A 26,133-nucleotide genomic window follows, 5' to 3' on the forward strand; every position below is an offset into this window, starting at 1 on the left:
CTTTGCTTCACGAGCAGTACCAAAATGATGGAGAAGAATCTTACCATTGCTTGAGTAACAGAGATTACCAACCGAAGCGGACAAGAAATGACTAATAGTTCAGTTATATAGTGCTCAGATATTTACAATCCACTTGAAACGATGTTTTTCGATATCGAGACTTTGTCAATGAAATGGTAGAAATGCATGGTTTGTATAATTTATTGATTTATATTTCATTTTCACATTGCTTCGAATCACGGAACAAAGGTGAACTGGTGTAGTAAAACATCAAATACATTAGGTTTAAGCCGATGGCTTGGTCCGTCCCTTTTTTTCGAAGTATTCGCCACTTTTATCCTCTTCCATAGCTTTATTCAGCAGGTTGTCGGCTTCAGGATCAACTTGGGACAATTCTCGGAATGCTTCGTCGCCAACAAAACAAATTTCAGTTTGGTCCTGAAGGGATAAAAAAAAAATCGTATGATATAAGAAGAGGTTATCAAGATTTAACAAATCTTACCGGATCGCTCAATATCACAACATGAACAGATGCTTTCCCAGGCGTGTCCAATTCAACCAAGGGCTTCAATATTTCGCCAAGCCCGATCGATTCCACCTTCTTTTGAATTCCAGGCAAGGAGTCGGCCGGAACTGCAAAAGCAATTCGACCATAAGCACTGCCCCGATCGATGTTGTCTTGAGCAATCAATTCAAGTTGGGCTTGATTGTCGTCGAATTGGAGCAAAGCCTTGGATTGATCCGACGAGATTTCCGCCATATTCAAGACATCCTTCCAAAACTCTAGCGATCTTGGTATGGACGTCGAAGAAAGCGACACTTTCTCGACTGGATCCTGTCCATCAGCCACGTCCTCGGGTCGGATGACGAATGGATAACCGTCCGGAGCTTGAATCTGGAAGCTCCCGTTGCCCAAGTCCTTCAAAGGATATGACGCTTCCTGGGCTTGTTTAATGGCCTTGGAGGACTTGATGGTAATCCCTTGAAAATCATTGCCGAGCTTATAGCTGCCAATCCCATAGTTATAGGTCAGTTCTACCACAAAATGAGAATCTTCAGGGCCATATCCCACCATGGTTTTCGACCATTGTCCATCGTAAGGACCATTGCATGCTGCTTCACAGCCTTCTTTGAACTCTTCATGCCTCAAGATCTGATGGACATAACACACAAAAGAAACGTCATGAACAAGTTTGAGTTAGCAATCATGCATTTTTCTACGACATCAATCTCACCTTCATTCCCAGAATGTTTCTATAAAAGTCCATGGTCTTTGATCGGTTTCCTATCTTGAAGACCCAATGTAGGGCCCTACCCTTCACCAAACTGGTCATATTGGTCACTCAACGATAGCAACACCCTGGACAATGTGGGATTGGCAGCACTTTCGTACGAATTCGTCTCGTGAGACACGGGGTGTTAATAGCTATGTGTGTATTCAGGACACGACTGCAGCAAACTTCACACACTCAATTCAATGATGCTGTCTTTAATCAGTTTCGTTTCAGCGTTTGCAAGCAGGTACAGCGGTATTCAGTTTTTCTCACACGATGAAGTCATGCACTCAGTCAATCTGCTATTTCACTTGAACGCTGCTTAGTCGGTGTGTGTATTTGTTTGGTAATCTCAAAGGTTTTGCAACAACTTGTCAGACAAGAAACTCAACAGCTGTACTTTCTGAAAATGTAAATCATACTTTCGAAATCTCCACAAAAAAAGCTACTGTTGTGTACTGATCCGTCGGGTCAACGTTTTGAAGCAAATAAACTAAAGCGCTGGAATAAAAAGTAGCGATATGTGGCACAAACGTAACCTAGAAGCTCTGACGTTGTTAAAACAGAATCCAGAAAACTGGCATTGCAAGAGTAGGATCCATGGTAGGAACGGAGAAATTGTAAACTTGAATCAGACTGATTGAAAAATATAACCTTGAAACTTCTGTTTTGATATCCTAATTCATTAGCAAAGATGTTTTAAAACATAAGTGTGATCCTTTGAGATCTGGCTCTGAAGTGAAATGATTAATTATTGCAATAATGTATTGTTATGTATGTTTCATGATCATATCTTGCACTTTGTCATCATCGCTCAAAGAATTGCACTCACCAAGGGTTCAAAGATAGATATCAAATGGCTCACCCACTTCCGTCGGCTTATTGCCGGTCTTCAGCAGGCCCTTAGTTTTGGTTCTGACATCAATACTGTGCTCACTTGTATTCTCGAACATCATTTTGGTGGCAAATGATGGCAAGGCTACCAATTGGCTAAAGACTAAAATTACCTCATTTGGATTATGGCATTGCTGCATACGTTCAATACTTCATCTTGATGAGAGCTTGGGATCCAAGGTCAAATAGATCTTTTAGCGGGGACAAGCATTCTCAGATGCGGCCAAATAACCCGTGAATTTCCTTCCACCCAATATTTCTCGAAAACTCTCACATTTCCTAGAAAATCCTCGGTTTTTGGTTCTGTATGGTTAAAATTCGTGATTTTTTTTTTTGCCTAGAAATGGTCAAAATAGTTTAAAACTTCATTAAACCTAAAAAATATTTTCTTTCCGACCCCTAATTATCATAAATCGTAGAAGCTATACATATATAAGGTGGTGCTTCTGTTAGCTCTGGAATCTGGGTTCAAAAGTTTGACTCGACCAGGTCCATCAGTACTGCTTGCATTTAAGTAGTAGCTGTCTGATGATATCAGCACTAATTTTGGGAGGTGACTGGGGAACTTTTCAATACAGTAGGGGTACTAAAAAACCACGATATAACGTGCCTTATTAGACTAAAAACTTTTCTAAGGTTTCAAAAAGTCTTTTGTAAAAACACGAAATTCTAATATAGAAACATTAAGGACAAAAACAGGTTTTTTTCGGCTACACAGCATATCAATGAGTAAAACTGTGACAGTTGATAAATTGTAATGCTACATGAACCATTCCTTCGATGGATAAGTAAATTAGAAATGTAAATTGAATCCCTCAACAATGAATGAGGGCTTTCTGGGGTACCGTATTGCTAGAGCATCCACTTTCCACGTTGCTAATCCTGGTTCGATCCCAGAGAAGCCAAGTCCAAGTTTCTCTGGGGTATTTTATTATAGCTTGAGTGGCTGCTTTAACAGCTTAAATGGGCGAACCTGCGGCCATTTCCAACGGTGAGTTAATAATTGATGTTGGGCTGTGATGACGAAGCGGAAATATTCCTCAATTCTTTCTTTATTGCGACTCTTGGTCATGTCAGATTGTAAAATGTATAAAACTGTATGTATACATATCATATACAAAAATCGATTGATAAAAGAATAAAATGGTTAAGACTGATAAAATAGTTGACTAGGAAGTGATATCACAGTGAGTTTGACTAAGATTGGTTCAGCGCACATGAAAAAAGTGAGGAGGGAAATTGCAGATAGTACACCCATAATTCAAATGGTAGGCAGAGCGAGAGAGCTGCCCTCTGACTTCGTAACAAGCAAACAAACAAAACCCTTAACAATGAATTATTACGCATTAAAAAGTACGAGTAACGTCTAAAAAATGTTGGTGACGTCACCTTCCTTTCCTGCTTCAATGAACCAATGCTGTTCTAGGTACAGAAATCCATTCTGAGATTTTTATATTCCAGTAAGGCTGCACTGTGGGTGCTTTCGGGATTGGCGCTGAAACATTTAGTTAGGGATTCTTTCTCAAAATAAAGTTCCCAATTCAGGAAGCTTTCTTTGGTTTCTTTCATACCCTAAGAACACCTCAGCTGTCAGCCATTCGTTCAAGAAAAAACTGGTCTGTCTGGCTTGCTCGCTGTGCGCTTCCTTGGGTTTGTTTCCTTTGTGACAGCAATCATAGCACCTCAGTCCTTGTAGCAACCTAAAAAATCAGGGCGATTAATTTGGTTTTTTTTGGTTGCTCCTCCTTTCCGTCATCCACCTAGGTCTAGAGGCAATCAGTAAGAAGGGAAAGAGCAAATACGAGATGAACGTAAAAGATGATCTGTAAAATGTAAAAAGCGCAAAACTTGTTGCCTTCTATAATTGATCGCGAATTTGCCGAACTTTAAGGAGAAAAAATCTTCTGTTGTGAATGCCCTCAGGAAAGTCTTTGATGTTCTTAGATAAATATTCATGCAAAAAAAGATCATTTTTCTTTCCTAAAACTTCATCGAATCAGTAGGTCAATGATAAAATTAATGTCAGAGAATAAATTTACTATCATCCACTAAATATTTTAAGCCTCTTTCCGTAACGGGATTGCTGCAGTTTCTTGGGCACATTCCTTAAAAGATGTAAAGTAATGCAACTTAGGTCTTGAAATTGGCACATTTCAGTTGTAAGCGGATTTTTTACGGCTTATCTGTACGCCTGTCAGAAATAACCTATACAAGGCAACCAATGCACGGCTCACAAGTAAAAAATGAAAAATAGCTATGCTGTGAAATACATTTTAATTGGTTTTAACGGTTCCCTTTAAATGTTCGATATTTCGAATGAGATAAACAGGAGGCCAGAGCTTTTGGAGCCAAGTTTCTAGTTGTAGATTTTATTCAAAGCTTGCATGAGACAAGACAATTTAAGAGCTCGGGGTTCGTAGTGGTTACAATGTAGTGTCATTGCAGAACTTAACCAGACCCTCCAAGTTGTCGACTTCGCGGTAGGGAGCAAAACAGACTTGTGCCATTTCCAGGGTCTCCAAGGATTGTCCGCAAACGACCAGACGGACTGACGACTGACGACTGAGTTTACTGTGTACAACAGCCCTTGACTTTGGACTTCTAGTGTGGCTTTGATGTTTTCTCCGAACTGACTTTTAAGAGGTTGAGCATGAGAACTGTGGAAAGCCAGTTAAGCAGTTCCAAGGGTTGTTCCAACGCTCAAAATGAAGGCCGGCTCATGCTGGATGGCATTTGGCGAAGAAACTTTGTATGACCTTAAACGTTGTCGTTGTCAAAAGGACAAAGCTCTAGTTCCTCTTGTCCCGGTGGAACACCTTTCTTGGAAACCGTACTTGCATGAGGAGTCTCTGCGGACAATCATACTTTGAATTGGTTTAACCGAGTTCCAAAGTAAGGCACCTCTAGCGTGGGACCATAGTTTGGATTGGTGACAAAATACTTCAGGCAACAGAGTCAATTGTCATGCAAGAAGTATGTGATCAGGTTTCAGCGTGCAAAATTCCGTTCTATAGTAAAGTTATGTGCCTGATCCAAGTTACTAAATGGTGGCAAAACCTGTGAAATGAACTTTTGCATGAATGGCAAATGTTTGTACGATATACCAGTTACACTAATGGAAGAAGACCTTGGCGCAAAATACTCGTACTGAAACAACGGCCAATTACGAGCTTCTTGAATATCCATCCGAATCAAGGAATTGCACGTTGCAAAATTAAGCCTTCTTCCAGACTCCTCGTAGAATTACAACTTTTCAAGGTGCGCCTTGCAAATCCCAAAGACAATCTGGTGCGCTATTCGCGATTTATTGCTTGTGTGGACATTTGCATAGACGGCTTGCAAGTAAAAGTATTTGATCAGCAAATCTAACTTAAAAGGCAACCACTTCAGTTTGTACTCGGACATGAAATAAGTCAAAGAATACTGTACCAGATAATTATCATCTTGCCTGCAACTACACATTGAAACAATGAACTCTCAAATTTCAGTGCTATTCAAAGCCTTAGCTAAATTTATTTTCTAGCATTCATTAGGATAAGATATCAAAGGATTGCTGAAAATGCGTCTATTCAATAAAATTTTAGTATCTCAAGTTTGATATCTTATTAATGGATATTGGATATTCAAGATTAATGGGATAAAGGAAAAGGCTCACACTTCCCCCTTTAATATCTTGATAACTCGCTTGATATCAAATGAAGTTCTCGGTCTGTCTATGTGGATAAGCGTCTAAAAGTTACGTGGACTTACACGAATTGCTAAAAAATTAGAATGTTAGAATGTTTTATGAGCTTATCAATGTGCTCTAACTGAGATCATTAAAATGTATTTTAGATTTTGAGCTTCAAGCGAAATTATTCATCTTGCTTTGGACCTTGTTTTAGTACATAGAAGAGCCATTTTCTGTTATGGCAAAAACTGCCTGCTTTTGTACCTTTGGATTAGGGAGTGTTTTTGGTTGCGTCAACTAAACATTGATGGGAATTCTTTGGCAGGCGCCCGGTCCAATTGGGAAATGGGTGATACAAGCAACCTTAAGGGATGTGGAAAGAGTTAAGCTCCTTCGTGGCTGGACCTCGACACACCACTCACGTTGCTAGTACAGACTTAGAGTTACGCCCCTCGGCAGTGTACACTGCATATTTGTTGCCAATGTTGCGACTCAGTGTGTCGTTGCGCTGCCTCCAAATATCTCCCGTCTTGGTCTCTGGAGAATAATTCTTTTTCGTCCATATTCAACATATCCTCTCTCTCGTACTCCCAAGGGTCATATAATACTTGGTACGGTCGTTTTACACCTGGCGACTTAGGTTCCATGCAATGGGATCAATAGTGTTCGCACGATGGGTCTTGACTGAATGAACTACTACATCCTCATCCTTTGCTGACCAGAATTTGAATAGTATTAAAAAGGGAATTCGATTTTACATACAGACCTTCACTGAGATTCGTTTCTTACACGTTTGTGGAATTAGACCCTAAAAAAGAAATTTCGAATTCTGGCATTGCCATTGAAATTATCGACTGTATTTGGTCAACATCAGGTCTCGTGTCTGTATCATTAATATGTGTTCAGATCCTTGCGTTTACCACTGGCGAACGTTTGATGGAGCGCACTCACAATAACAAATCAGACCACGGTGTCTTGTTTATCTTTGACAAGAGCCTCGAGGAGTTCCCTCCGAGTTTCGATTTCTTGCACCAGAAGTTCAGTTTCAAGACCTCCATTAGTGGTGGAACCATTGCCCGGGGTGACTCGGTTATTCTTTTGGTTTAACCCTGACATCATGAAGAGACCGTCATCTGAATAAACACTCTCATCTTTGGACATGGCCTGCCACGCATTGGCCATAGAAACAGAAGCAGACGATGAAGGCGACAAAGCGTAGGCATTGCCATTTCGTTTCCGTTCATGCTGATGTAATGGAGTTCCTAAGTGGTTCGTGGGAGAAATTTCTCGTATTTCTCTGTCCCTGCCGGAAATGGGGACCAGTCTTCGATCTGATAGTAGAGTGGTGGCTCGAAAATCAGGTCCATTGAGCGCTAAACGACGAGCAGATGATAAATTCTCACCTCGAGGCAAGGTAAAGTCTGCGTGAATCACATTTCCGGCAGGATGTCGGTGACGGGCAAGGTCATTGGGTTGGAATCGCCTAGATTGTTTCGCCAGGGTCCTCATATTACAAGGAGAATTTGCCGAGGACCAAAAGCCGACTACGCCATTGGCGTTGGGAGTCGCTGTTCCAGAGCCGTTCGTCGAGGAGCCAAATGATTCATCAAATAGGTGAGTGGATGAACCGACTCCACCTCGCCACATGCTATCCATGAGACTCATGGAGCAACCGTTCAACGGAATCGACGCGTGTCGTATCGTGTTTCCCGACGAAGTGGAAGTGGAACCTTGGTCCTGCTCCTTAGCAGCTATGATTGTGGAGGAAGACGAGCCCAGAATGTTTTGGTGATGGCCGAATGCGCTTTGAGTGGAACAGCTGGAATTAGTCGAGTCCATTGGACTGGCTGTGTGCCCTGTGGGCGAGGAAACACTCTGCGAGGTCAGATTGAGGCCTCTGGAAGAGGAGTCAGACGCCGAGGACAACAAGGTGTCTCTGCCACATTTTGACTTTGGTCCAACTTGATTTGAAGCCGACGCTTTTGCCACGTTCGAAGCAGTGGGCGCGGTCATGCTTCCCCGACCACTATCGGCATCACTGCCGAGCATAGAATTTGCCGAGTAGGAGGCGCAAGAGTTGGCTTTGACAATCAAACTTGATGATGGGCCCGAATTTTCTCGGAGTTTGTCCCTTGCGTGGCGAGAAGGGGCCGAATCAAGGTGAACAGATGGGATCACAGACAGGCACAAACGTTCATGATCGATTGAGCTCAAGTCCTTTGAGGTCACTCCCGGCGAATGAGGGGAAGGTGAGGGTTGAATTTGATTTGCCGATTTCATGCCATGTTGAGCATCGGGTCGGCAAGTGAGCTGCTCATCTTTCGGACTGAGCTTTTTGTGCGGACGGAACTCGAGTCCAAGGTCGTCGTCCAGTCCTTCATTATCAGGAAAGGATTCAATAGCTCTCTGCTTTTGCAAGCGAAATGACTTGGTCCTCTCGACACAAAAACTTGTGGAACCATTCATTTCCTTCTCCGTTGGTCTGTCCTCCATCTCTGCCAACAATGAAGAGCCCGACTTGGGCCCAGATGCCGTCAAACACAGATGTTGTTCCCGTCTTCGTCGTGTATGATCATGTTTCCTGTGCACTCCAAAGCAGACAAGAAATGTACCAAGACAGAGAAACACTAACACTCCGGACGCTGTTCCAACCACCAGGAGGGCCGAGATCTTGGAATTCTCGAGATAAGTTGCCACGGTCTCAGAATAGACTACGGTCACATTACCCACGGCCTTGCCTCCACTATTTTGGGCAACACATGTGTAGCTTCCTGACCCAGAGGGATGAACATTGTCAATAGTCAGATTGAACCAACGTTTCCTCGAGTCGTGACGACCACGGGTGTGAGCCTGAGGCTCACCTCCATCTATCACACTCACTATAGTGTTCTCCATGGAATTTTGACCTCGGTGGAACCATTTGTGGTCCCAGAGGCCGGTAGTTATCACATATTTCTGTTGTGCGCCGTCCTCAGCGTGCCTCGAATTGTTAGCAATCTCAATGCCCGAGCGAATCCAAGTCATAGTTGCTGCCCCTGGATTTTCCGTGACTAAACATCCCAATTGAACCCTGCTCCCAGTTGAGACAGTGACCATTGGTTCGGGGACCATCACCTCTGGAGGGCATGCCAAAAGACCAACGCTGAGTTTATCCCACGTGGTGTCTTGAAGTTTCTGTGGTGATTCACAAGCGGTGGGAAGGCTGAAGAGGTTTTCTTTCATGAGCCATTGCCAAAAGTCTAAAAGTCTACAATCACACTGCCATGGGTTCCTTTCGAGCGTAAGACTTTTCAATTGCTGCATTGGAAGGAAGACTCGTTTATCGAGTCGGCGAAAGTGGTTATCCCGTAAATGGAGCACTTCCAAATACTCCAGTTCCATAAAAGTGGAGCGACCCAATTTAGATAAGCGGGTGTGAGAAAGGTCAAGAATTCTCAGGTGAGGAATGCTCGGAAAAGCAAACGAAGACAACGTGTGAAGCGGATTGTGGCTCAGCCACAGCTTTCGAATTCGTTTATTGCCAAGGAAAGTGCCTGGGTGGAGCTGTCGGATTCCATTGTGCCGGAGGTCTAACTCAATCAAGATCTCCAGGCCTTGGAAGGCATCAGGGTGGATTTCGGTGATGTTGCAGTTCTGTAGAAACATTTTCTGAACGTTGATTATGCCCAGTCCCTGAAAGAGTTGCTTTGGAAGAATTGAGATGGGGTTGTTCGCGAGTTGAAGCACTTGAATGCGATCAGGCAGTTCAAAGGTGGGTACCCGGTCCCAGGCGTTATTTTGACACTCCGCTGTCCTCTTGCCCGAAATCCATTTGCAAATGCATCCCCGGGGACATCCATGGGTCCAGTCCTCCACCGTGGAGGCTGCCATTCCTTGGACATGACCAGGCACACCCGCGAGCGTCATTCTGGCCTCGCTCTCCCTAGGTGATGAAATTTGCATGAGGAAGACCACCCAAGAGATGAGGCTTGCAAAGGACATGTCCATGATGAGAGGATATTAGGGAAACGGAGCTTGAAAGTGGCGTCTTTTATGGCGGATGATGCATCATCACTCGCATGGTGGCACCGATGTCTTCGGCCTCCTCGTTCTCCTCGTTCGACTCGTTCTCCTTGTCCTCGACCTCGACCACCTCTGTCTCGTCGGCGTTCTCGTTGTTCTGGTCGGCAAGGTCCTAGCCAAACAAGGGCTCGTGGCGCTTGGGTTGACTGGCTTTGCCACGAGCACGACTCCTGGATAAGCTGGTCTTGGCCTCGAGGCCAAAATGAGAGGCAAAGATACTCGTTTTTTTCAGCCTGAGAAGTAGAGAAAAATGAGAAGAAACTCTCAAAAGCTCAATGCGAGTGGATGAAGATTTCCTTGCCAAGAAGTTCTCTTGCCTTGTTCCACGTCGAGTGGTGTCGCTGGAACATCACTCAAGCTGCCATGATGATGAGTAAGCTTTGATAGGGATGACATTGACTTGGAAGAAGGGGCGACGGCCACGGCGGCCACGACGGGCACAGTAGGAGCTGCAAGAGCTGCAAGAGCAACTCATCCCTTGGGCAAAATCCAAGATTTGGTTCAAGTCGCCTGCAGAAATTGTGATGGACTCCTCAGACCATCATGATTTGTAAACCCCTCGAATTCTGGAATAGACGAGAGAAACACGATTTGGTAAGGAAAAGCTAGCCAAGCATTAACATCAGTGAGCATCAGGCTCTAAGATTAACACGAGGATCATAAATTGAATAAGAAGAGGATAATTTCGCTGTCTAGATTTAAGTTGAGCCCAAGTCATGAACCCATATTAGTTCTAATACATTTGTACAATTGCCGGTAGGTGACAATTAGTATATACGTACATACATTAGACGGCCACATGTCAAAAACGAAAGACAATTGACATTTCTCATGCTAAGGTTAGTGGCTCAACAAGTCAATTGCGAACAAGGAATGATATTTGCAATACATACAAAAGACATTTTGGCTACAATTTCTGGTTGAGCAATCGATACTTGATATGTTCTAGCGTTTGGTTATTAGTTTTTTGTCTTCAATTTGGGTAGTTACTCTGAAGTTGTTGGTCTCCATGTAGTCTGTATTTGGCTGTGGCTCCATACTAATGAAAATTTAACATTTTTCTTGAATATGCAGCCTCATAGTAAGTGTATGGTTTACAAAAATGAAACCGTGACTGCTTTTTTTTTTGTACGGTATACTACAATTAAGCAGGGTTTATGTGACGGCTAGTTGAAATTGTAAGGTATAGCCTAGTCTACCACATTATGATAAAGCATTTTTTATTTACTCTCATCAAATTGCTTTCGTATTATCCTTTATTCACTGTACTAATCTATTTTTGAGTAGGTTACCCCTTATAATTCACACGATGTCGGGCCCTTATGGACCAAATCCAATTTCGGGAGTGAAATCAAAGACAAATGGTGGCCTTTACAGCGTCTGCATTTTAGTCCAGTGAGGTTTTATTTCTTTTTTGTGATGTCGTAATTCTTTTATTATTCAGGTGGCACAAAAGGCCCTTTCAGCAAGTTTCGGAGCCAAGATTATTACAAAAGAGCCTTGGTTCGGACTTTGCAGACCTTCCTAGAAACTGACAGGGCGCTCGTCTTGCACTGAACCTTATATAACAACAGGGTTGACATACGTGAGGCTTTGAAGCGAAGGAAGCCAAATTAGTTCCACAAGTTCATTTCTCAGTAGTCTACGTAGAGACGACCTGCCGTTGGCCAATTTGCAAAGGCCCGTCCGTCTACGCCGGAAAACCTTGAAAAGTACGGCTCCGACTCAGGAGTGATTGAAGTCTGCGACTAATGTGAGAGCATTACATTAAATGCGATGAGCAGAAAAATATGCTGAAGATAAAGCTATATGCATTTATTCTTAATCGGTCTGGGTCGGGACCGGATCTTCCTTTGAATCCCTTCCTTTGAGCGTGTTTAAAAAACTGCATTTGAAAGGTGTTTTTTCCCGCTGAAACACATACGATATTGAGGTGGGCTGAAACAGAATTGGCAGCCATTTATTCACCTCTAAATCCCATCATGGCTCAGCATCAAATTTTCTAATATACATAGCAGCATGGCTTTACTGTACCTGAGCAAGATTTATTGTACAAGAACTAAAGGAACCACACATAACTCTAAACATTGCCATCTATATCATGTTTGGCACTTTTAGATACAAAGTGACTTTTTTTAGCTGTGAATTGCCAGAGGTGAATTAGAGCAAGACGACGGGGTTCATTTGTACTCATCGCAAGAGATATGAAGGAAGAAGAAGCTCCAGTGACCTCCCTCCGTTGTCGATATTACCACGTCCAAAGTCCCAATGCATTTGCACCAGAAATCCTTCATTGATCCAAGGGGGCTTACTTGATGCGTGCACATTCACGTACACACGGCCAAAAGTGGCAAACCTTCCTTGAGCTCGAGGAAAAAAGCATCACAGAGCCACACATGGAACCAATTGGAACACTTTAGAATTGCCTCTGGATGCCAACGTGTTCTGGTCTTGGGACATAAAACAGAAATATTTCTCCAAGTCCAGGGTTTACTTGAGAACGCCCACGAGGATGAGGCCGGGTCTCTTTTTTTTTGCCCCAAAAGCAAATGAAGATAAAGATCGGAGAAAAGAAGTAAAACAGGGAATGGTCCGTGAGGAAAATCCTGGACAGAGATATGAAGCTCTCTCTGTCCAGTGGCCCTTCGGTATGCACGTTCAAGTTCCATGGATTTCCACCCAACTCACACACACTTGCATGCAATCAGCTGAACCTAACGTTAAGTACATTTAGCCCCACGCACACACTCGCACATGGACCCACACTCGTAGCAATGGGAGAGGTCCCTAGGGAAAACAATAAAAAGACAATCATCAGATCAGAGTCCCAGTGCTGAACACGAAAGGTTTCAACCGTAAACTCTCAGGTCTGGGATAGGGCTAATAAATGCACCAAGATTTTAAAGTCTCGTTGTCAGACAACGCTGAAGGTCACGAATTCTGATGCGGAAAATGCTCAGCGGTATTCACCTTTTTAGACTCAAACGATGGAATCCTGATACATCTTCTTTGACGAAAATTTCAATAGCTTTCAAGTCTAGAGAGAGAGAGAGAGAGAGAGAGAGAGAGAGAGAAAAAAAAAGCTGAAAGAGTTTGATTTTTATTGCCAGTCACATTTGTCGGGGATTAAAGCTGCAAAATCATTCTTAACCCCTACGATTCTTTTCGATTGCCTATTTTCGTGACATCTTGATTCTTGCTCACATTGAAACGAGAATATTTGCACGTTGCCAAATTTCAAAAGGTAAGAAGATAGAAACGTAAGATGAAGGATGATTCTTGAGTTCGAAAACTAAGTTTGAAATGAGGTCATCGACCAGTACCATGTTCTAGCTTGCAAATGAACCCTGGCCAATTTGCTTTTGTATTCGTGATGAAATAATAATACACCATACGAACAAATTTTCGCCTGAGAAAGGTATTTGCTGCGAAAAAGGTTTTTTTTTTTGCTTACGGCATTATTGCATTGTTTCATAATCGCTAAAATTGGCACTGCTCCATTCTTGTTCAAAATGAACCTACCCGATAGTGATTCTCTTGAGAGTCTAGCTTCCTTTTGCGGTGAAGAAATGGGCCATCCTGCTTAAATCCCTTTGACACCAAGTCCGTTATAATGGAAGTGGTCATAGAAAGTGAAGACTTCCCGGAAAAGAAAGGCAAAATCAGCTTGTTCGAGGGTGGGTTAGCTGCACAATTTCGAAAGTTGCCAGGCATTAAAGCTTTAGGCCAAGCTTCTCTTTAACGCAAGTAGACTTTTTTTCTAAAATTTGTCCTGTGTTTTTAATTCTTAAATGTCATCATGCGAAAATAACCATGATTATCTACTGGATTGATTGCGGGTGCGGAACTTAACCTTCAGCGTGAGGTTCCATTTGCTCTTTTTCTTAATCACAAGTTTGCACATTTACAAGAAATATGGTGACCTATCTTTTCAACTATTCATTTTCTAATCAACAAAATCAACGTCAAAGAACTGTGAAGTTTAGTGATGATGTGTCACAAATATATCAAAAGCCCTACATGGAAGACCAAAGTGTAAGATTCTGCTACTCTTTTCTCCTTAGTATTTAGTGCTTTAGCAAAAAGGTGGGTGGATAGTCACTGCAGAGATCACAATGTACTTCTGTTCTCAGAACCTCCTCTCACACTCGGGATGAGGGAGGTGGGAGGCAGTAGAGGATTCCGAGGAAAAAGAATCCAACACTAAAACTGCTGCATTCATAAAGTTCAGAAACCATTCTTCCATTCTTATCGGACGCAAAAGCCATATAGCTGGCTGAATAGACCAAAGAACGACCTAGTCGAGAAACCTATCCATGGCCCAAGTTGGTATCCGAAGGACTAAAATGGAGCATGTACGTATGGACACTAGTTGTTGAGCTGGAAACCAAACCAGAGGGTCTGTTTCTGTTATACTAGTATACATACATGTAATCCATACGTACGTTCTTACGTGTACATGAAGTACACACCGGTACACGCTTGCATTGTTACAGAGAAGCATTATTGTTTAAGGTACGAGGCTGATATGTCTCGGTAAAGCGTAGAATTCCACAATGTTCGCGATGAAGTATATAGGAGAATGATGGTGCTCGAAACCATCCAAGTTTACTATGTAAGCCTTCCCTCCTCAGAAACGATGTGTTGTCAGAGTTAGCCCAAGTGACTTTTCTTTACAACTGGTGCTGCTACTTTTGCTACTACTGACGATGTTGCTACAACGCCTCCTACATTCGTAACTTCAAATAGCCAAAAGCTAAGGGTGGGACTCGTTCTTTGGAACAAGTTAGAGCCGGCTTTAGTACTGGTACTGGGTACTCCCATGTAGGCCAGAATATGCTGCTCTACCACCACCACCATCACCACCACCAAGACGTCGTTGTCGCCGCCAAGATGTGTTCTTGAGAGGAAGTACTACATTGCATGGAATGCCCGTTCGTGATGCCCGCCAATGGGAAAAGGGATAAGGCAAGAGGCTTTAAACCCCTACGAGCGATGATTGAGTATCCCTTCTCTGGAGATATGCGAGTCCCTTGGCTGTAAAGTGTATTATGGCTCCCTTCGTTCGTCTTGGCGGCACCAGTCTCTTTTTCAAATGCCAGTTTGACGTGCCTCCTTCCCATCGAGCTTCTCAGACAATGTTATCTGACACGTGGCCCATTTTGAGGGAAAATGGTCAAGTTTGTCATGAGCTCGTGGCTGCGGCGGAACCTTCAACAAGTTACCGCCATTCATAATGGGTAAAAAAAAAATAGGACAAAATTTTGTGGTCATTGGTTCAAAAGCCAATGTTTTACCAGCCCCAATCCATCATTCACGCCTGGATGGTATCGCTTTAACTTGAACTCGCACTAGAGCCCAAGTGGATGCACTTTCCAATGCATTCTGAGCTTTACGGGGGAGGGAAGGAGGGACTTGGAACAAGACAGTTCAAGAGCCCCCCTCAATGGTCTTGAGAGCATCCGGTTCCTTTTTTTGGTCGGTTTGACTTCAAATCCTTTTCACTTCCGATGTTTGGTTTGCACTACTTCTTACGCGTTGGATGGTCGACGAAGTGAAAGGCTTCTTGCATTCATTTCTGTTCCACTTCACCTTGCTTGCCGCCTTCCCCGCCTTCCCCGCCCGACCCTGTCGTCTCTGATTCGTGCCTTCAAGATGGGATTTCAATCCGAGAGCTGATTTCACTCTCAAGAAATACGACGGAGCTCATTTGATGAGGAACAAAGATAGCCAAGTCACGACTGTTTCCGCTACCGAACCAACTGACTGACTCCATAAGGTTTCTTTGAACTTGTTCCACGAGGAAACATGAAGCCCAAGATGCGAGTATGTCTGTGAACATTATTCATTGCAACCACACTTGCGGTTCAGGCCAAGCTCTGTCCAGAGATCCGCATAAACTTGGCACTTGATGCACATTGGGACGGGAAAATAAAGAAAAAGCTGCAAATATGAGCCAACGTGGCGGCTCGGCCTAGAGAGAGGAAATGAATAAACCACATTGAAACCAAATATTTAAATTTGAAAACTTTTCAACATCAAAAACCATAAATCCAAGCTAACTAAAATCTGACGACTGGGTTCCATCTTCAAAGATTGAAACACCAGATCGTTTGCATGTAATGGAGTCAGATGGCAGCTGTCTTTCTCGGCCTGTCCTCTGATGATGGGTTTCCCAATGAAGAGATATTCCCACCCAGATCTCACAAATTTTACTAGTTCTTACCTCACCCACGGGAATGACAGTAGATTCGCCCATTTAGGCTCTTAAAGCAACAACTCATGTCATGTCATATACAATTTTGGACTCGGCTGGCCAGGGATCAAACCAAGGGTAGCATACATAATGGAAAGCGGACGGTCTGTCAATACAATATGATTGCTGATCTAAGATTGAAACACCTTTCACTTTGAAAAGCCGGTCGAGTTCCCCATCCTACCAGGTTTTTCCACCGTTATTGGACGCATATTCATGCTCTAGAATGAGCGCCTATCGTAGTGTCTGATGGGCTTCATAAAAAGAGTCCACCGCTATTACTGTCCACCTTCCGCCATCACGCAGACAGTTTTCCTTGTGGGCGTTCTCTTGCTCTCGCTATTTTTCTCCATAAGTCCCTCTCCTGAGTCTCAAGTATAATATGCTTCGAAATTTGGTTTGCGGCTATCCCCTTTTTCGTCTCGTTCAAGCTGGAACGTACGACTACTGAGTGAAAGGCACAAGCAGGCAGATGATTTTGGGAACAATTTTCTCATACTAGATAAAATAGTCGCCCTGAGTGTGAACATAACTGCAAGTCAGCCAACCATCCCCACCCTTTCGAAAAAAGACGCCAAAGATAGCGAGGGAAGCTCCCAGATCCTAGATCTTGAGCGAGAGTGGCAAAATGGTCTAAGAAGGCTAGCTAGACTAGCTTGATGGTAATGCTTTTCGCCGGTTACTCATGACAACCGAATTTTTAATCAAGTTGATGGTTTTAGGAAAGAATGTGAACAACCAATTCTGCTGGAGGGTTTGCCAGCTCACAATAAATGAGAACTGGCTCACCACAAGCCAGTGAATGTTGTGACCTTTGGGGAACCAGCTCGGATAACCGCCTGTATTTATGATCCTCACATTGCTGACAACTCTCCTCCATCGTCTCCCCTCGAAGCAACATTTCTTCATTATATTCCTGACAACGTATAATTATTTGCGTAATGCATTGTGTATGTGTAAGGGTGTATCAACTGCGTTTACTGCGGCACCTTCCTTATAGCAGTAGACTTTGTTCCAAAGAAATGCCGAGACTAAGCTTAAGTAGCTCTTCTTCGAGTACGAGAATGTAAGAAGTTCTTCACTGTGTGGGCAGAAAGAGTACAGGCAGCAGCAGATCTAACAAGCAAACTGGGAATGTATGTATATATGCGAGGAACCCACTTAATCTTACATTTTATTGCCTTGAAACATCCCACAAGAGTTACACATTAAACCGAAGGTGCGCTTTCGAGGCTTTCAATGCACTTTTCTGCTCAATTTCCATTTTAACTTCATCCTTTCCTACGTTTCCAACTGCGGTCCCAACAAACACTTTACTTGCGAAGATTTTTTTTTTGCAGTATTATGTTCTCTTTCGGAACTTTAGAAAGAACCCGTGTGGTGGGTCCGTCCTTCGTCATCCTCGCCTTTGTGACCATAATGGCACAACTCGCATTGGTTCGCAGATATGGGCCAGCAGTCCAAGCACCCACCATCTTTCCCTGCCTTGATGTAGTGGACGGCGGTACTCTAATGTAGTGGGCAATTGGACCACTGCAAAGATATAAGCTGGCTTGTTCCTTCTTTTTGGTCGTTGGTCCTCAACTAATACTTAGTGTTCCAATTGCTTCATGCTTGTTGCTCCTCGTTGTCTTTCATTCCCCTTTCTTGGATTTCCTGGGGTCTTTCTGCAATTCCAGTTTCTAGAGGGAAAGCAAGAAGTGGAAAGACCAACGTACGAAAGTGCTGCACTTGTAGTGTTTTGTTTCCTTCTCTCTCTCTGTTTGTCCCTGGCAAGTTCCCTGGCAAGTGTGCGGGTGTCTTTTCAGCACGGAGCAATTAAGTGAGAGGCACAAGTTGCTTTTAATTGCCTCGACAGCTTGCTGGTGAAGCAAGCAGACTGTACCAAATCATGGGACAAAACCAAAGGGCCATTTAGTCACGGAGAATCATCCTTGGGCTATGCTCTGTGACATGTATGTAATGCGCACCCAACACAGTCAGTCTTACAATCATTTGGAACTCGCATCGTGGTAGATATGCTTGGGTATCATGGTCTGACTCCAGTCCATAACGACTATCTGCAAACATATGATGAACAGAATTGGACATTGGAGGGAAAGTCATGTGTTTGTCTGGTGGGTCCACCTCTGCTTAGAAATCCCCGCAATCTTCTCGTCTTTGTCACGAAAGAAGATAATCGTCTCTGTAAAACATTTGGGGTCGTTCTAATATTTGTCTTTTTTCGAAGCACACGATCCAATTTCAGGGCACAGGAGCGGTATAAAAAGTTTTGAAATCAAAGCCAGAGAGACAGGCCAGCTGAATGAGAAAAAACTTGGCCAAAAGATCTGAAACAACAAACTCTAACAGGAGCCCCACACACACACACACACCGAACAGTAGTGGCAATAGAGCTATGAGCGGAAGAACTTACGGATATTTGGAACAGAGTTCTCAATTGGAAGAAGAGTCAATCCATGGACTGGGAAACTAATGGAAAAAGAATTTGTCACTTATTTCGGCACCAGGTTCTCCAGGGGACAGCTCTACGCATGTACAGTAACGGAACTCCATGTTTAATGCAAAATGTCACGCCGCTTGGAAAAAGTTAAACCACAGTTGATATCTTATCCTATGAATCTATCTTTTCTTTAAGTAGAAAGAAAGTATGCCTTTTCGAGGCAATGGATCTATGTGAGTAGTAGATGTTTTTTGTGGGATGTACGTTGTGTCAGATTGGATCTGTTGCGGATCATACCTTCAGCAAATATATTTTTCATGACCATGTTCTTGTTTCATGAGGTTCTGATAAAACAGCTCTTTAAAGCAAGAGACGAATGGATTTACGTTCCTTTTTTGTAGGATTTATATCAGATGGGATCGGTTGCAGATCCTTGGCTTTGGGATAATACTACCTCCTGCAAATGTATTTTTCATGAGCATGATCATGTTCTTGTACGGAGGCTTTTTTGAGCTATTGGCGAGGAATATTTGATGCTTTCTCAACCTGATTACTAGCTACTATGTAGAAAGTGGTTTCCGGCTCCAGACAATTATTAGAACCCACCTAAGTTTTGGTACCCTTCTCTTTCCCGGTCTCTCTGGATGGTGTTGGGGACCTTCGGCAAGGCAACTCTCAATAAAGGCTTAACTCGAACAACTTACTTGGAACAGGTCTACTAGACCATAGACCCATGGCTGGTATCGTCGACTTCAACGCTGTCGTCCTCCTTGGTTGGTCGGTCGGTAGCTAGGATGACTACTAAACTTGCCACCGTCACAGGACACACGATACGTTTAACGACCATGACTTTCGAATGAGAATACCTCAACTGTGAAATAGACTCCACAAAACTTCCGAGGGCAAAATAAAAGACATCTCGTAATGCCAAAATGAAATCCAGATTCGAATCCCGTACATCCATGTTTGCACTCTTGGCGAAATGATGGAGTGCAATTGCTTGGAAGCTTCACATCTATACATTCGAAATTGAATTGATGCCACTCCATACATCCTGAATTGGGAAATTGAAATCTCCCAGAATTTGGTTGCAATACCAGTCATCATCATGACCTTTCGATTCAAGGAGAAGGCCTCAGAGTGTCGGATCGAGTAGATATTTTTTTCCGCTCATTTGGCTCTCCCGCAGTCGCATAATTATACGACTAATAGGCCATTTCAACGCAATTCAAACGCTTCCATTAATGGAATGCACTTGTCCTGGGAGTAGTACCGCACTCATCTAAAGATTAGTTCCCAGAAAGAAAAGACTGACTGAGTGGTGCCCATTATGAAACGCGCCCCATTTGAGCTCCAACGGATGACAAATGTTCCAACTTGCCGACTCAAAAGTGTCTTGGCACAACTTAGCAATTTCGTTTTCTTTTTCGATAAAGAGCCAGCTCGTTGCTTTTTTGCTTTGACCCGACAGCAGCGGAATTGGAGAAAGAAGAAGAAAAGGATAGGAGGCGGGTAAACAAGCTTCCCGGAGAAAAAGCGTTATCACGAGGATTTACACTACAAGTTATAAAAAGGAACAGAACCGATGTGGTGGTTCTATACAATACACTTTGGCGTTAATCAATCAATCATAATGATAGTTAATTAAAATTTTGAGAACACATGAATTGAGAAGCAAATTGAGTCGGTGGACAAGCCAACCCATTAAAGTCCAAAACATAAAAAAATAGTGATCCCAACCGGTAATTGCTGTAACAAAATTTGCACATGAACAGTCGTCCCAGATACGTTATCTAAATTTCGTGTCATTGCAACAGTACGCAGAACCCTTTGCTCGGTGCAAGAGCGGTATTAAAATCTCCAAGAATCAAATATGTTTGGAGGCTTTCAAGGTCAATTTTAACGTCCCACCAACCATCCTCCACTTCTTAGCCAAGAGACTATGTATTCGCTAGCTGCACTGCATGTTTGAAGATAGTGAACGGAGTGAATGGAATTCAATTGAATCCCACGCTGCTCCTTCTTTTTCCCTTTCTTCTTTGGGTCCCTCCTCGCATTTTGTGTAAAAGAAGAAGTCGTCATTGCTTGCAAGAGATATATAGCCCATGTGGTGAGTGTGGCAATTCTCAACGATTTGAGTGCAAATCCAAGAGATAAGACTTAAATCAGACTCTTTTCCCGACCATGAATAGGGAAGGAGGACCAGCAGCTTGGAGCACAAAGAACATTCCAAATCCCGATGTCGTTCCAGTTCCATCCTACTAGCAAGCACACTCGCATCGCATCGCATTCATAATGGTCCCCAGCTCTGTGGGTTAGAAGGGGGGGAATAGAATCAAATTGCGTTCTCATCCCGTTTTCCATTCGGGTTGTAACTTGTCTGGTAATAGGGTATTCGATTAACCCATGCTCAGATTAGTCGTTCAAGTGGAAACTTGTCAAGTTTGGTGACAAACAAAACTCATGAACGGATTGCAGCCTCAGTTCCAACGTCGGCACAAATGTGAAAATCGCAAGAAATACCGAAGGTCGTTAGTTTGGATATGTCATCCCGATCCTTTTAACTACTTCGCACCTCCATACCCCGAAAACCAATTGTAGCCCGGAAGTTGGTCCGTACCAAGCCAGGTACCTGGGAGATCCTGCTTTCTGTTGCGTTGACAAAGGGAGAACTAGAAAATGCGCTAATTAATGAATAAAGTTTCAGAGGTTTCGTCTGGTCCCCGAGAGAAGCCACACTGCCATTAGTTGGGGAATATCTTGTCAAGTTCAGTTTTACCGGAAACTTTCCTAATGGAAATATATTAGCCCAGAAAAGCCCCGAAATTGTCCAAGGGGCTGGCAACAATCTCTGGACGCTTGACTGCATTTATCTTCTAATTGATTCCCGTTTTCCTCTGAGAGAAATCTGCATTGCAATGCACCTTAAGAAAGCGCCCTGAAGCTGCAAGTTCCCAAGAATTTACAACAATTGACACTTTCGCCCGACGGAATGAGGTCTTGGGAAGGTGGCCATGAATCCTCAAATACGAGAACTTTAACTATTCGAGAATAAAGCAAAGGTTCAGACTACGTGCAGTCGCAAGCAAGAAACCAGGAGATGCTATAACAACGCAAACATACCCTATTTTAGACCATTCTGGAATTCCGTATTTCTTGGATAAGTGTTCCAAAGAAGTCTTGTTATTAAGCAGGCGACAAAACGAGCTCATTCCAATGGAAATGCTGTCAAATAAATATCCTCCTTGCATGTGGACACTCCAGTTTTGCACAGACCACCTGGTGTTCATCCCGGAAAGGGCAAAACTTTTCACAAAGATCCACCCCAGGAACAATCTGCCCTGGTCTGTCTGAACCCCTTGAGCGTTATGGTGACAGTCGAAAAAAAAGTTAAGCACTTTGAATTTCACCGACAATTCCAGGACGAAAACCCCGGGGGCCTTTAGGTCGTTATGAAAAGGTCCATTTCTTCTTTTGTATTGTAGATTATACTCAACAAACACGGAAGAGAACGATTTAGGGGTTGCCGCAAATAAAGAGCCAACACGAGGGTGCGTTACTTTGTCAACCCCAGGGACCCTAAGCATTAGGGAAATTGCCACAGCCTCAACCCCCTTCTGAGCAACAACAAAAAATCTGTCTATCATTCTTTGAAGGCACGCTCGGTGAACTTTGTTGTTCCGTGAAAAGAAATATTTACTGCATATCTCTCTGTTTCTTGCCTCTCCACTATCAACGTCTTATTTGGACTCGGTACATAGAAGAAAAAGCTAAGATAATATGTCCACGGGAAATCTGGGAGAGAAATTCGCCACCATTTCTCACTGTCAAGCCAATAAATTGCAACAAGTACGTCAAGGCATTTGGGAGTGGGCTTTGAGCCAAACGATTTGTTATTGGACCACCGAAGGAAGCATTGAGGAACACGTACTGAGCAGAGAGAAGGGAAGGAGGAAGGAGAGGGAAAGACAAGGCGATAGGAGAACCTTGATCCTCTACTTACGATGCATGAAGAAAGGCCAACAACAAAAACCAACCACCAAGCGTCAAGCACCATCCAACAATGGCCACCAAAACACCACTCACTCAGGTCTGGCAATGAAAATCAATTGACTTCGGACACGAATGGCCGTCTCTTAGGGAACGGTTTGCACCACCTTCCAGCAATCGAGTTCATCTGGTTCAACAGTGATTTTCTAAGATTCAAATGTTAAGCTTCTAAAAATACCAGCACGACCTCTTTGCCGGAAAAGAGAAAGCTTCAAGAAGCAAAGACTCATTTATATTCTGCAATGTGAGTTAATACGTCTGGAGTCGATGAATAGCCAGTTGGCGGCTATTCACGGGATTGTAAAGAGTTTGATTGTTCACCTCTTCGGGAATTTTAAAAATAACTCTTTTAACAACGTGCTTGAGTTGCCTGTCTCCATTTACAGCCGTAGCCCTTCTTTTGTGACCTGTCAAGAAATAGACACTCATTCATGCGGTGTGAATTTTATCTGCAAGACACCTTCGGCGAAAGCTGAGGCGTACAATGTCTGGAGGAAAAAAAGGTTCATGATCTTCTCCGAAAGTAGGACACTTCTTGCAACGAGTCAAGTGTTATCCATATAGTGCACCAATGTCATTCCCATGCTCTCCGGGTTATGTAGAGTATGCAGAGTCAATGCGGTTATCATGTACGGTACTATACGTAATACGGAGACAAGAGCTCCACGTGCACTCCTTGTGTGAGATCTTCCATATTTGAAGCGACTGAGTGCGCTTTAACCACCAAAGATCCAAATAATGGCGCGAAGGGGAGAACGGGGACCATTTTCGGATCTACAGTACACTGCAGAGTAGTACGCAGAGCGATGATGAACGAAGGCGAAGAAGAAGAAATGAGGGAGGGAACTTCATGATGGTTCCACTTTTCTCGTTTGGTTTCCTGTATTTTCATGTCCCGCTTGTCATTAGGAGAAACAAAATGTAGCGCATACACATTGTGAGGGCCTCTCATTAATCATTAATCAGAATTGGGACTGACAGCTCGCTGACGACCAGAAAAGGAACGGGAGAGAGAGAGAGAGCGAGAGAAAGCCATTGTGTATTAGTTCCCCTTCTAATTCGTGTTATGAGTAAAGCATTACATGGACTATCATCACTCTTTTTAAAGAGTTTCAAAAGACAGCTTAAGGTCTTTTCTTGGACCACTCGCAGCTTTGGAACCGCGGGAGGTTTAATGTGTTAATTGCACGGTTTATGGGGAACAATTAAGGAAATAAAATCTGTCTCTTTTCTTCCCAAAGCAGACCCATTAGTGCAGTTTCAAAACCTCAATGGCTTGAGAGAGAGACACACACACACAACATCACGCAAATCGACCGGTAGCATTATGAGGGAAATCCCGGAAACTTGGAAAAGCGAGGTACCATTAAGGTTGCAAAAATGGCTACCATGTATAAAGAACAATTGCAATTCCTGAGACGAAATGCAACGTCTGGCAAATCCGGTTTGCGATATTGCGAATGAAAACAAACAAGAAGGCACCTTCCATTGTGTTGGTTGGTGGTCGTGCTACGTGTACTAGCACGTAGGTTCTTTCGTTTCGCTCACTCGCTCGCTCGCTTACAGTCGTGGAGGAGGACAATAATCTTGCACGGTTACTCTTAATGAGGACAAGTAGGATAAGGCCAACGAAGGCCATTTGTCTGCGTTCCTTTTTTCCTTCTTGGATAAAGAGAATCAACGCGATACAGAGCCCTGCTTGTAATATGGGGTGAAACAGCGTCGTGGTTTTTCTTTCGGTTTTTCACATGCGGCAATCAGAACTGGTTAAGTGGGACAATCTCCGACACTTCTTTCTTTCTCTATAAATAAATGTATGTACCTCGTTCTCCACATCAGCATTGAAAGAGACCCTCTTCATTCAGTGAGAAGAGTACGAATGAAATGGGGGGAAGAGTGTGTGAGAGAGAGAGAGTGCTCCAATGTATTATGGATTAATTTCCTCTCGAGCTTTTTCTCAGCGACTCCAAATAATATGAGGAGTGGGGGTCAATTGTTTCCTTTGGCGTATACACACAGAGTGTGCCAGTATTTCTACTTAAAACGACGACAGAGACGACGACATTCATGTTCATAGTCACACACGTCAGTAAAGCATGCATTTCAAGACCTTGAGTTGTTAACCACTAATGGTTTATGCGAGAAACAAGTCCAATCTAATTTGTGAGCACACGCGTTAAGCGATTTTCGAATACGCTCGTGCGTGCGTAGTGAGTGGTCCAAGTTCCGTGTTCATTTGCCCGTGGGAAAAGACCACAACAGGGATGACAAGGCCTTTAATTGTGCCATTCGCTGAGTGGCTTGATTTTGACCTTTCCGGGAATTTTGGAAGCATTGTTTGTGGATCAGAGACGTCTTAAAGGAACTATCTTTCTCATATCTGTCAAAACCGTAGAGGCTTCATGGAGCTCTACGAACTTTCTTGAGGGTTGGATGAGAGCCGGCAACGGTAAATTTGGAGCTTAGTGAGCATTGGGAAGAAATTTCGTTTCAAAGACAAGCTTTCCATTCAGACTCGAAATGAGCCACCAAATCAAGTTGAAGTGTGATGTTATTTTCGAATATCTTCTATAATTTGAAATCTACCCATACGGTTGAGGTTTCCAGATTGGATGGGCAATATCTTGAAAGCAAGTCTCTATAGACACAAACACTATGTGGTGTCCCGACCAAGGCCCTCGATCAATCCAAAGTAGCTGTTTTCGAGGAGCACAATACAATTAGAAAATACCTTTCAAATCACAGTGTGGAGTCCTTAATTTAGACCTGATTTTGGACTAGTCCGTCACGCGTGAGAACTGTTGATCATGTTCTTCTATCGCAGGAGAAAGTCTATTTTTGAAAAGCATATGCGAGGTAAAAAAACGGGTACTCGATATTTTAGCAAAAATGCAAACCCTTTTCCTTTCTTTTGTATGAAAGGGTCGCTAAAGTGAATGGGATTATCCCAAGATACTCATTGTGACATCTGGTAATGAGTGATGACCAAATAAAATTCCCGTCAGCCCTAACATTAAGCCTTACTGCACTTGCATACTCATGAATGTGTGCTCACTACCTGATGCACTCTGACATTTTCCCCTCAGTTTGATCTATTGCCACAACATTTTAGAGCATATTTAAGAGGCTTAAGCATGTCCTCAATTGCTCGTGACTACTGCTCTGTTACTGCACAAGGAAATACGTTAATCCACGGAGAATACCCGGAATCTCTCGATCCTGGAAACTGAGAGAAAAGCAGAGGCAAGAAAGAAGATGAAAGCTCAAGATAGATTAGATTGATTCAGCCAGCAGTCCCTTCTTTAATGGCATGGCCCCTGTCATGCACGCTCCACATACACCGACTTGAGCACAAAGACGGCGTCTGCCTCNCCTCAGTCGTTGGCTGTGCCCCTGTTCGGTAAGTACTAGAAGCTCAGTTCGCGGCCTCCCAAGAGAAATCGCTCGCCCCTCTTCGACTCAGCCCACTGCTTACTAGGTTGTC

General features: G+C 43.3%; 2 protein-coding genes across 2 annotated transcripts in view; both read right to left on the reverse strand.

Moving 5' to 3' along the window:
• Nucleotides 1-183: 183 nt before the first annotated feature.
• On the reverse strand, nt 184-1,608 carry LOC131877890 (glyoxalase domain-containing protein 4-like). The gene is made up of 3 exons (XM_059223717.1): nt 1,236-1,608; nt 503-1,153; nt 184-438 (listed from the first exon to the last, which is right to left on the reverse strand). The coding sequence occupies exons 1-3, from the start codon at nt 1,332-1,334 to the stop codon at nt 286-288; spliced, it is 903 nt and encodes a 300-aa protein (XP_059079700.1). The 5' UTR covers nt 1,335-1,608; the 3' UTR covers nt 184-285.
• A 5,065-nt stretch (nt 1,609-6,673) lies between these two features.
• The window catches only part of LOC131878267 (uncharacterized), a 35,173-nt gene continuing 15,713 nt past the window's right edge, over nt 6,674-26,133 (reverse strand). Inside the window, exon 2 of the mRNA XM_059224189.1 lies at nt 6,674-10,466. Within this exon, the coding sequence (XP_059080172.1) occupies nt 6,799-9,825 (3,027 nt within the window). The 5' untranslated portion in view covers nt 9,826-10,466 and the 3' untranslated portion in view covers nt 6,674-6,798. The remainder of the gene's footprint in view (nt 10,467-26,133) is intronic.

The sequence above is a fragment of the Tigriopus californicus genome, chromosome 3 (genome assembly GCF_007210705.1).
Source record: "Tigriopus californicus strain San Diego chromosome 3, Tcal_SD_v2.1, whole genome shotgun sequence".
NCBI lineage: Eukaryota > Metazoa > Arthropoda > Copepoda > Harpacticoida > Harpacticidae > Tigriopus > Tigriopus californicus.